Raw genomic sequence first — 12,622 nt, 5'->3', positions numbered from 1 at the left:
ACAGGAGACTGTGTGTCAGTGCAGTGCGTGCTATATGAAAGAATTAGAACGATTTATGGCCCTCTTGCAAGCTTATTGTCTAATGAATTCAGCTTCAGATTATTTCACTGCACACCAGCCTTTCACTAATCCGGTTGAAGCAAATGAGTAGTCATAGTATACTCATTCCCTTCTTTTCCGTTGTCTTCAGGTGTGCGTGAATTCCAATTTTCACTGTCTTTCTCTCCTCCCCCAAAACATAATACCCCAAGGTTTACCATGCCACCAACGTCTAAGATTTTAACAATAATAAAAAAAAAATATTTAGAACGTTTTATTTTTAGCATGGTCAGAATATTTTATTTACGTCACTGGTTAATATAGCAGTTTGCTTTCTGGGTGGGGGTCATGACCACATAACATGTCCGGATTGGAATGTCGCCTTCCCATGAAGCATGAAATAACTAACTAACCAGTTAAAAAAGCCGATAAGTAGTGATAAAATCTTAATCTAAAATAGAGTTTCATAAAAAATGAGGAACATCACTGTTTAAAAAAAAGTCGTTAGCAAATTTTGTATTATTTTGCTAACCGCTTTTAACGTTGTGTTAACGGAGTAGCAATGTGTCAGTGACGGTATGGACCAGCACAAGCTCGCCGACACAGATGGGGCAACAGGCGGCACTTCCGTCGCCTCAGAAGCGCACACACATACGCGAGCGCTCACGTAGCCAGCGGTCTTTGTGGTGGCAGATGCAACAGGAACAGGGCAGAACGAAGTTGCTGTCATGCTTCTCAGAAGTTTTCGCAGTTCGCGACGGATGCGCGCCGAACTTTACCGACGGCAGCCGAAGTGTGCGGGCCGGCCGCCCGCCGCGCCGCGCCGCCCAGTCGCGCTCTGACAGCGAAGGAAGGAGGATCGTGCCGCTGCTGCTCCCGCTGACGCCCGCTTCGCGTGGTCCGCGCCACGCTGCGTGCGCTCGTGTTCCACAGTCTTGCGGATCGAACTCTCTTTTCCATTCTTGAGATAATTCTTCATGGACGCGCTGTTGGATATCAACTAACAGCAACTACACTGAACTCAAATCTTCGACAGCGTGGGAAATGGCACTCGCAATTTTCGTGGCGGCGATATGCCTGGTTTTGTCGACAACAGCAGAGTCCAAAGTCGACTACTGCCGTATGGACACTTTCAACCGGACTGGACCCTGGATGCAGTTCACTAAAGAGATCAGCGATCGCGAGTATGCCATCGAGACTAAGTTCAAGAGTCTTCACTGCTGCGCCAAAGGCTACAACAGTATAGAATGGTGAGTACACGCCAGGGCTAAAGTACGACAAAAGCGCTGCGTTCTTCACAGGACACCATTATTTTTTTTTAAATTCTCTCTCTAACAGCATTAGAGTTTTAAATTTACTTTGCTGAGTTAAGACAGAATCCAAAGTGAGTAACCAATGGAAAACTCATTGTTGAAGTTACACACATCAGTAAGAACGATAAACTGATAATTTCAAAGGAAAAGTCGTTCCTGTCGTCATTCCGCCCACTCAGTGCGTGTTTTCTGAATTACAGTAGGAACTGAAACTATTAGCTACACAATGTGATAAAAAAACTGCAAACTTATAACCTTCCCCTCTCAAATACATTTAATACTCGAATAACGTTACAATAATTGTAACTATTGCAATTACACTACAAATATATTATGTAACACCATTAATGTCGTCAAAGCGAACCGCGAAATGCCTACAAAAGCTGCAATGCCAGCTGTACTACCAGCGTTTAGCAAATAAATATGCTGCCGTCCTTTGCGCAACGGAGTACACAATATTTATGTACCTCCATCACTTTGCTTTAATGTGAACTCCTGTCTCCAGGTAACAGCGAATGACGCAGTTGCACAGTCCGAATTTTGCATTTCATTGTACCTCGTAGCTCATGCCAATGGCAACGAAGGCACGTAAATTGTAAAATTCCCTTTTAATTTCGAGCTGTGACCGAAGAATCTGATTTATTTCCATGTAATAAAAATTGTACTGCGGGTGTACTTGGACACTGTAATCGCCTGTACAAAATGAAAATTATTCCTCTCTCTAGGAATGATTATGATTGTCTCATTATATTAATGCGAGATTGGAAGAAGGAGAAGCCTTGCCTAAGCATTGTTGATGCTCCGTCCATACATGAGGAGTGATTATGTCGCTAACATTTACTGTTTTGTTGCACACTAGTTTTCAAATAAAAAGTGTAGCCACGATTAAGCGTAGGTAATTTTCGTTGCGACCGAGCGTAAAACAATTCCTGAATATACTCCCTCCTCTGCACCTTAGACTTCGGGAGGTTGGTGATAGTGAGTCGTCCTTGTGTTACTCAAGCATTATGACGATCCACTGTGAAAGATTTTGCAGAGTTTACCGTCTTTCCGTATAACCATTGCGAAGCAAAACCCATTCTCTCGTCAGATAACAAAGAGATAATAATGTTCACATAATCTTATCGAAATACCGGCACGGATAGGAGCGCTCGTTGCCTCGCTGCTTACGGGACGACGTGCCGGTCCCGGGTCGTATCCAGGCGGATTAGCGACGAGGGCGGTTTTTTAGGCGGTTTCTCCGGTAGACTAGGTGAATACGACGTTGTTATCCAGGTCCCGACTCAGTTACAAGATACGCAAGCATTTAGAAAAGGTTCGCGCATCTTCACATGGGAAAATACTGCACGTAAGCCAGTTGGAATGCACACATTCCGTCATAGGGAGAAAAAGGGTATCTGGCTACCATCAAGCCCTAACATGGAATGAAAACCATTACCTAACACGCAAGCTCAAGGCCATACTAGCCTTGGTAATGATCTACACAAAATCTCACGCTACTTCACGGGTGGTTTCGAAGATTCAGAGACCTCGATTGTGGCCTGTATAGGCAAGAGATTGCTATGGTTCAATATATAAAATTATTATAAAAGGACTGCGTAAAAATCAACAAAATGATGAGTCACTATTTTTTCCACATTTCACAGTAGTCCACACGCTGAAATCAACGTAAGCCTGATCATGTAAAAAATGCACATTATACTATACGTAGATCTTTAAGCTGCAAACGAACGTTTGACACGTTAATGTCGGCTCCCTCCACTTTCTTTTGTCAGTCGCGGAATAGTGTTCAAGTAAAAAAAGATGCTGACACCTCCATATAGATCTACAGCGCGCTGGAAAAGTGAACACTTCAATCTCTCCGTTCGAGCTGTAATTTGACCCTTTATAGGTAGGTCTCAACAAAATATTTTCGCATTCGGGGGGAAACGTTGGAAATCGAAATTTCGTGAAAAGAACTCACCGCCGCAAAGAAAACTGCCTTTGTTTTAATGATTGGCACTCCAGCTCGCGTATCATACCCGTGGTACTCTCTCCTCTATTTCATGATAACAGAAAACGAGCTTCTCGTCTTTGGACTTTTTCGATGTCCTCCATCAGTCTTAACTGAAATGTATCCCATACTGCATGCAGTACTCCAGCTGACAACAGCCAAGCGTAGTCTTTTTAGTAGGTGTATTACATCTTCTAAGTGTTCTGCCAATAAAACGCAGTCTTTGGGTTGCCTTCTCCCCGGATTGGGTATTAACAAACAGCTATCGCTAGCGGTCTTACATGTACAGGGAACTTTATTTTGAGAAGAGGGAAGAAACTTTATATACGACATCTTAGATATAGTGTCAATCGAAAAAAATGACAATAATAACATAATGATAGTAAGGAGCAATGCACATGTAACAATTCCAGTCTTATTTCTTTGTAAAGAAAATTAGTATGAAATTCCAACGTCATGCGAATCAAGCCGCACAGTTTTCGCTGCGTAATAACGTCCACCGAAAAAGGATTGCAAAATGTTATTAGGATATTTAAGGAGATGAATAATTGTTTGATATTACAAATTAGAGTGGAAAATTATATTTGCTATACGCCATTACTACAACCATCTGGTGCCCGAACACGTTACTTTGCAATGCGTCGCAGGGCGAGAGTTTGGCTTTTGATGTTGACTAAGATTTTTTGATCACGGACTAGGTACTATTTATCCATAAAGTATGTAACAACTATCAGTTATTCTAAATTTGTTTACATAAAAGTTTGTTCCATCCTTTTAAGGTTAGTTCTCTGCACCACGGACTTGATCTGAAGGTTCTGTAACGCTAAACGCGTTATTAGGAGCAACAATATTAAAAAATATACAGCGACCAAGACTAGAGTGTATTACGAAATTGAGAATTCTCGAGGAAACAGAATTAACTGCAAATCTCAAGGTATATTGAAAGACAAAGGGAACTGTGAGACATTCTAGATAGAGTTGAACTGTTCGTTATGGAAAAAAAGTTCTGAGTCGTTTTGTGGCAAAGCGCTCTGAAATCCTGCTTACTTAAAATCGATTGTGCTATCGCGTAAGGAAAGGTGAATAATTGCATTGAATTGTTGCAGTGTTTGCTGCTCGATTGTGAGTGACCCCGACGGGCACGCCGACTTTGATTCTCGGTCCACTGTTTGGTTTCCCACCATACGATTGTGAGTGAGACGGAGTGCACTGTGTGTCTGAGAATTCGTCACGTAATTGTTCCCTCAATAGCAGAGGTGGAATTATTTAGTTTTATAAAAATTAAAGATACTGACCAATATTAGAACATCGTGTTTTGTAGATTTCACACAGAAATCCCGTTTGTTTGGATTAAAGAGAACCCAATACGGCAGAGATAATCGAAAATATGTTTTTTAATTATTCTTTCACCCGATAGCCCTTTTACCGTATCTGGAATACGTGCAGCATATCGAATTTGAAAATCAACTACATTACTTCCGCGTTGCTCGCTGGAAACTGACAACGTATTTAGAAAATTACTCATAAAACACTGTAGTTTGTATCCCTTACTTTCAGTTCAAATGCGTGGAACAGTCGAACTAATTTTTCGTTTCTGTTTCCAATTCACTTTATTCCGGCGACGGTTCTTACTTTCTGGAGAGTCAAAACATCAGTATAGTCAAACTAATTTTGCGCTGCGTATTATAATAACGGATCAACACATTCCATTGCCTCGGTGTGCGTAATAAATGGTTCATCAACCACTTTGTCTGTTCTGTATACTGTATCCGCATCATTTTTCTGGTCAAATCCGTTCATAGATATTTCTAATTGTAACAATATTTTCGGCTTCGCTTTTCCTTTTTTCAAAAGTTGTCGAACTTCTCACGAATGACTTGGAAACCAGATAATCTGCACTCGTATTACTGAGAGATAGATATCGCACAGTGGCAGAGTACAGCGTGGAATGGTGTCGGATAGCGGTAACGAAGGAATTTCTTGGGCTAACGTGAACTTACGTACTGAATTCTTGACAGAAGTGTGAATCCTATCTGAACTCGGAGCAAACAGTAATAAGTGATGTGGCAACTCAAAAAATTTGCTACCATGAGAACCAGTAAGGAAAATTGGCATTTCAATCTGGAAAAATCTTAGAAATCTCTGGGGAGAACTTTTGATGAATCTTCGTTGATCCATTATGGATCGTGGGACGACGGCTGACATGAACTTCTTGATGTAATAATTTACCAACAGCCGTATGTGTTGTAGAAATTTATTTTATTTTATGAACTTCTATGTGCTACCAGTTTCGGCGTTACATTGATGCCATCTTCAGGCCACACTCGTCATAGTCGTAAAATCGCTCCACACAGAAGGAGCCATAGAACTAGACCCGTGAATCAAATCGTCCTGCAACAGCTCTTGGTGGCCAGGCGACACAGGCTGACACACTGTCAGACTGGCCACCAAGAGCTGTTGCAGGACGATTTGATTCACGGGTCCAGTTACATGGCTCCTTCTGTGTATAGCAATTTTACGACTATGACGAGTCGGCCTGAAGATGGCATCAATGTAACGCCGAAACTGGTAGCACATAGAAGTTCATAAAATAAAATAAATTTCTACGATACGTACGGCTATTGGTAAATTATTGCACCAAGAAATTTTGATGAATCAGTCGCCAACCCGTATTGTTATCAACGATGACATTAGCATTAACTGCAAAAGACTGTACATTACGTCATAAAATAATTGCTGCAGAAATTCCTTCCAGCAGTGCTTGCTCTGGTTTTTGGATGTCGCGGTTTTTGTAGTATGTTTTCAGCTTTTCGCTGTGAAGGAGATTCCCTTGTGGACGGGGAAGTGCCGTGGCTGCTGGGACGCAGGTGTCTTCAGGAGAGAGGCTGCGGTACATTCAGGCCCCGTCCGCAGGTCTCGTTAGCATTCCCCAGGCGGTGGCACCACAGAACAGGTGTCGCTGAGCCGTCCCACCCTTTGTCATTCGCAGCACGCGCCTATTTGTACTTAAAGCGACACCTCCATGGTGTTTCTTATTAACGCCACAAGCACTGCCTTTGCACCGTCCATTCATCTTCCTTCCCTTTTTTCATTTGGAAACGGTTGGTGAAAGACTGACAGTAGAAACAGTGATATTGTTTGTTATACTGTAGCATTTGTTGCTGAAAGTCACAATGTTCCTTTATTTATTTCTTGCAAGACGCATTTCGCCAAATAATTCACATTTTAAGTGTGCGTTTTTCGTGTATTACGACTTTTATGCGTGGTGTTTTTCGAGGTATGACCTGCCACATAAATTAAATCTGGTGCCCCAAAATGTGCTGTTGCCGTCTCAAGCATAAATTCACCCATATTATGCCGGCCGCGGTGGCCGTGCGGTTCTGGCGCTGCAGTCCGGAACCGCGGGACTGCCACGGTCGCAGGTTCGAATCCTGCCTCGGGCATGGGTGTGTGTGATGTCCTTAGGTTAGTTAGGTTTAAGTAGTTCTAAGTTCTAGGGGGCTTATGACCTAAGATGTTGAGTCCCATAGTGCTCAGAGCCATTTTTTTTCACCCATATTATACATCACACGCAGAATTGTCAGTCCACAGTTGATCCCGGTTCCCGTCAGATCAACGAAGTTCAGCCCCTTCGGGCGTGGTTGGCCTTTGGATGGGTGACTATTTGGGCCGCCATGCGCTGTTGACTTGTCGGGGCGCACTAATCCTCGTAGTGCCAATCGAGGACAAGAGTAATGGCGGTTCCAGTTTTCACGAAACGTGGAAATGGCCGGGAGAGCTGTGTGCTGATCCATGCCGCCCCCCCCCCCCCCCCTCATCAGCATCCAAGGACGCCAATCCGCTGAGGATGACGCGGCTGTCGGTGGAGAACCTTCGGCCTTCCGGGGCTGTTCGGGCGGAGTTTAGTACACTTTAAAAACAGAAACGTTTTTGTCATCGTATGTTTGTGTTTTTAACGTGAACAGTGGACTGTCAATTCTGTGTTGCTGTATAATGTGGGCCAGTTTATGCATAAAAGACCAACAGGGAATTCTAAAGGCATCAGAATAGTGCAGCAGCTGACGAATCGCAAACGTCACGCATATATATATGTTGTATGTAAAGCGCCAAGGAACATTGCATCGTTCTGTACAACACAGCCACTGCATATCGTATTTATCCGCCGATGCCGGGTAGTGACTTTTTAATAAAAAGGTCCTCCCCTGGACGGGAATTAAATGATGTGTGTACAAGAACAGGATGTGACGCAGGAAGACGACCTACGGAAGTCTGGATGAGTCGTGCCCGCATAGCCAAAGCGATTAAGGCGCTCTCTCGCTCAAAGCGGAACATCCGAGTTTGAGACCCAGTCGGTCACAGATTTTTGTCGTCATTCTCTGATGCAATTGATCGTTGTCCGCATTTGCAAATACGAATACATTTCATGTAAGTAAGTATATTCTTGGCGAGTGCGCTAGAGTTAGAAAGTCAGCCAAGTAAACAAGCGTTCGCGTTACAGTCCAGAATCAGCGTAGATTATTCTCATAGTGATGATAGTAGCATTCAGTTTTTACACAAGACGTTGAACGTGACACTTCCGTGAAAGCTTTAAGCTGCCCTGAGTCTTAAGAATTTGAAGTGTTCGACATCACAGACGTTTTCACCTCCTTGGGACAATGAGATTTTGCTTTTACAGCAACACCGTGTCAGAAACTGCATGTATTATGTTTTGTTGCAGTTACGCGTTAATGTGTTCTCGGAAACCCATTGCTGATGTCACCGGCTATCCTATTAGCTAGGTCGTTTGCATTACCTTCTACGACTTATACAATAACACAGAAAAATGTATATTACAGTAATCAATACCGACAACAAACCCTTCAGTTGTGTGGACAGGCTATCCATAACTGCTGTCTAAATATTTTTAATAATTCTTTAACCGACAATGCAATTAATCAAATCCATTTCATTTACAGTGTATATTTTGGTTTATACGATTAAAACATTATTAATTTATGGAAATTACACGTAAAACCACAAATTGTACGCTGTAGCGAGTTACTGTTCAGTGCAATAATTTCATAGAATGCACTTCATGGCTAAATGCGGTCGTCTTCTGGAAAATATAAAGGCCGCTGAAAAAGTTTAAGTTTGCGGGCGTTCGTGCAGCGTATTTGCAACGTAGCGCGACCACGACGCGTGAATATAAGCACCGACATGTAGGCAAGGTACTAGTGTGGAATTCCATTCTTTGCGACGTGTGTGATAAATGCGGAAACGTGAAATATTGCAACTTTGTTACCAAATGCGTCCAAACAGGACCGACGTGCTTTCATCCTTTTCTTGGCTACCGAAGGAATGTTACTCCAATTTCCGTGCAGGGTGCTGGTGTTTCACGATAATGCACGTCCCCATGCAGCAAATGTCGTAACCCAGAAGTTAACCCCGATCACGTGGGAGACACTCGATTTCTCCCCCTGCGATTATCACTCCTTCGGCGATTTTGCCTGATTGTCCTGTACGGTCTTCGAACGGAAACTTTTTGATCATCCATTGCACATCACACCAAATGTGTGGATTATCTTTGTACTAAATAAGGATCACTGTTAAGTATTTTTAATGCTCTCTGTGAAACCGCCATAGTGACAGTGTCCAGACCAACACTGTTACGTGAGTACCTAAAGACGAGGTATTAAACCTCCACAAAAATGTTGAGACAGCCAGAAAGGAAGAGTATCAACATGTTTAATATGTTGTGCTACAGAAGGATTTTCAAAATTAGGGGGGACTGGTAAGATAAGGAATGAGTAGGTTCAAGCAGAATAGGGGAAAAAAGGAACATATACATGGTCAAGAGGAAAATTTGCATCACGTTAAGACATCGGGGAATAATTTCCATAGTATTAGAGGAAGCTGTAGAGTGTAAAAACTGGGAGGAAGGCAGAGACTGGAATCCATGCAGCAAGTAATTGAAGACGTAGGGTGCAGTTGCTACTCCGACATGAAGTGGCTGACACAAGAGGGGAATTCGTGGCGGACCGCTTTGAGACAATCACAAGACATGATTCAGTAGCTACAGTGAACAGTTAGTTGTATTTATGCTATTACCTTCCACAGTCATGGTATACCAAACTTAAAAGTTTATTCTTTCAGTAAAAGGAGAGTTAAGAAGTTCTGCATCATTTCCTTTTATATGGAAAAATGAGTTACTGTAAACATGAACGAAAAATGATAACTGCAGATAATACAACAGTGCCGAAGCATATGTGAATATTAAAAACTCAAAGAAAAAATAAGTTACTCGCAAGAAAGCGGATCTTCACTGGCTATAAAAAGAGCTGAGACGTCGCTTATGTACTTTTCCGTGTAAATCACACACGCGGTGGAAAGTTACAGAATCATTAAATTTTTCCTTCATATATTATACCACGATCACCGAGCTTTTATTTCGTAGGATTGCGAATACTGTCGATCTCGGATAATTTCAAATATCCGTCTTGGTAGTAGACCAAAGAAATGCATGTAAAGCAAGATCAGCATGTTGAAACTTTGCTTCATCTCCTTCGCCGTCTCATTTGGTCTCTGTTGAGGACTGTGGTTGTATTATGGATCACATTTACTGTGATCACCTGGCACCGAGACTGAGTGGACCACATCACAAATGTGGTGGCATGTTAGCCTGTGACTTCATTGTTGCGTCCCGAAATAAGTCTGCCACATTTCGACAAGTTTTTCTGTCTCCTGTGTAAATAAAGCCTGTAACAAAGAGAAAGAGCCCGATTACAAGCTTTGTAGTGAACATCTTGAGCGCCGCACATTTTATATTTAGGGATAATATTTAGAAGTTACATGAAATCCCGTAACATCAGTATTAAAACGGCGAATGGAGGAGTTTTAGTGAAAGGATTCTGGGGAAATGCAATTCAGAGATGCGCCGCTATGTTCGTAATAGATTGGTACAGGGTGCCGGCACTATGAAGGTGTAACAGAAATGCTCGCAGAACTAATTTAGATGGTTCAAATGGCTCTGAGCACTATGGGACTTAACATCTGTGGTCATCAGTCCCCTAGAACTTAGAACCACTTAAACCGAACTAACCTAAGAACATCACACACGTCCATGCCCGAGGCAGGATTCGAACCTGCGACCGTAGCGGTCACGCGGTTCCAGACTGAAGCGCCTAGAACCGCACGGCCACATCGGGCGGCAACTAATTTAGAGCACCTATAATCGATTAACTAACTGTGCGACCATTATGTTGCCACTACAGGGGTCATGAGAGCAAGATAAGAGAAATTAGGACACAACAAAGACATAGAGACAGTTGTTTTTCCTTCACACACAAAAAAGTTCAAATGTGTGTGAATTCCTAAGAGACCAAACTGCTTAGGTCATCGGTCCTTAGACTACTACTTAAACTAACTTATGCTAAGAACAACACAAACGCCCTTGCCTGAGGGATGACTCGAACCTCCGGCGGGAGTAGCCGCTCAGTCCGTGACAGGACGCCTCAAACCGTGTGGCTACTCCGCGCGGCTCCCTCACTCACTGGAAGCGAATAGGACAGAAAACCGATAATACTGGTCCGATGTACCCTCCACCAAGCACTGTGTAGTGGATGGAGGAGTATATACAGGGTGTCCGAGGAGAAATGGTCAATATTCTGGGGTATGACAGGTACAATGTACATTTAATAACCAGCTTTTGCAGTGCGGATCTCTGCGAAACGTGCTGGAAGAGTGTCAGTTATGTTCTGGAAGGGACCGACAGAAATGTGAAGACATGTCGACTCTAGTACCGTGGTCAGCTGGGCTAGGTCTCTCGGTTGAGGATCTAATGGCGCGAACAGCCCGGTCGAGGTGGTCCCACAGATTCTTGATTGAGTTTTAATCCTGGGAGTTTGGTGTACATTTCGGCCTGTGTGACACGTGAATTGTCTTGCTGGTAGATGCCATCGTGCGGAAGAAAAACAAACTGCACGTAAAGGTAGACATGGACCTCGAGGGTAGATGCATCCATTGTTCGTTCCTTCCACAGTGACAAAATCACCCAGGGAATGCCCCGAAAATATCCCCCAGAGCATAACGCTGCATCCTCCGTCTTGGATCAGTCCGATGGTTGTTGCAAAAGGCAACGGACATTTTTCCGATGGCACATAAAGCGTGATTCATTTGAAGAGGCCACCTGTCGCCATTCAGTGTACGTCCTGCTGGCGTGCAGACTCAAGCCTTCATCTCTGATGAACAGCAGTCAGAGTGGTTGCACGAACCAGGCGCCTGCTGCGGAGCCCTATATGCAGCGACGTCCAATGAAAAGGTCGTTGAGGAGACGCTCTTGGTAACCCCTTGGTTCATTGGAGGAGTCAGCTGCTCAACAGCTGCAGGTCTTTTCGCCTGTACACATCGTTGACCCTGTGATGCATCACACTTGCATCGGCGCCGGTTTTGGATAGCACCATCTTGTCAAGGGTGGCATTGCAGCAGTTTACAGATCTAGCCATTTCGAAAGTGCTTCCACCCTTGCCTCGAAAGCCAATGATCATACCGTCCGCAGCTCGTGGTCTAGTGGCTAGCGTTGCTGCCTCTGGGCGACGGGATCCCGGGTTCGATTTCCGGCCACGTTGGGGATTTTTTCTGCCCTGGGATTGGGTGTTCGTGTTGTCCTCATAATTTCATCATAATTATCATTGGTGACAGTGGCAAGAATGGACTGTGTAAAAGTTGGATTGTGTAAGAATTGGGACTTTCGAAGGACGCTGATGACCGCGCAATTGAGCGTCCCACAAACCAAACATCGTCATCAGTGACCAAGCCCTTTTGGACGTCAGATAAATATCTCCGTTCCCGCATTACGATAACGATTGAACTGCTTCCGATACCCCCCCCCCCAAAAAAAAAAAAAATTGTATACCCTCCACTGCTAGTGCTGCCACCTATCGTCTGTGAGTGGTTATTGCACGTTGTCGTTGAACATAGGCGGTGGTCACATTAATTTGACTGAATCGGGTGTTTATGATACTGATGGCTTTACACACAACTGGTTTGAATCATAATTAATAAACACAGCGCTAAAAGCTGTGCTCTGATATTCGAACAGTGTTCGAAAAGCAGAACATTTTAGCGACTGTGGAGAAATCACAAAGGATGTCCAACAGGGTTCAGTTTCGGAACCCGTCTTACTTCTGTGGCAGAAAAACATTTCCAAGCAAAGAGGTCGAAAGCAACGAAGTTTTTTGCTTCGGATGAAGGTTTCTGCCATATCCCTGAATACTGACGATTCGTCCTGGGACTCCCTGTA

General features: G+C 43.6%; 1 protein-coding gene across 1 annotated transcript in view; it reads left to right on the top strand.

Moving 5' to 3' along the window:
* The first annotated feature begins 885 nt into the window (after positions 1 to 885).
* Positions 886 to 12,622, top strand: part of LOC126161896 (single Ig IL-1-related receptor-like) — a 416,136-nt gene continuing 404,399 nt past the window's right edge. The window contains exon 1 of the mRNA XM_049918044.1: positions 886 to 1,289. Coding sequence (XP_049774001.1) covers positions 1,084 to 1,289 — 206 coding nt within the window. The 5' untranslated portion in view covers positions 886 to 1,083. The remainder of the gene's footprint in view (positions 1,290 to 12,622) is intronic.

Source organism: Schistocerca cancellata, chromosome 2, assembly GCF_023864275.1.
Source record: "Schistocerca cancellata isolate TAMUIC-IGC-003103 chromosome 2, iqSchCanc2.1, whole genome shotgun sequence".
NCBI lineage: Eukaryota > Metazoa > Arthropoda > Insecta > Orthoptera > Acrididae > Schistocerca > Schistocerca cancellata.
This window is presented reverse-complemented; position numbering and strand designations above follow the sequence as displayed.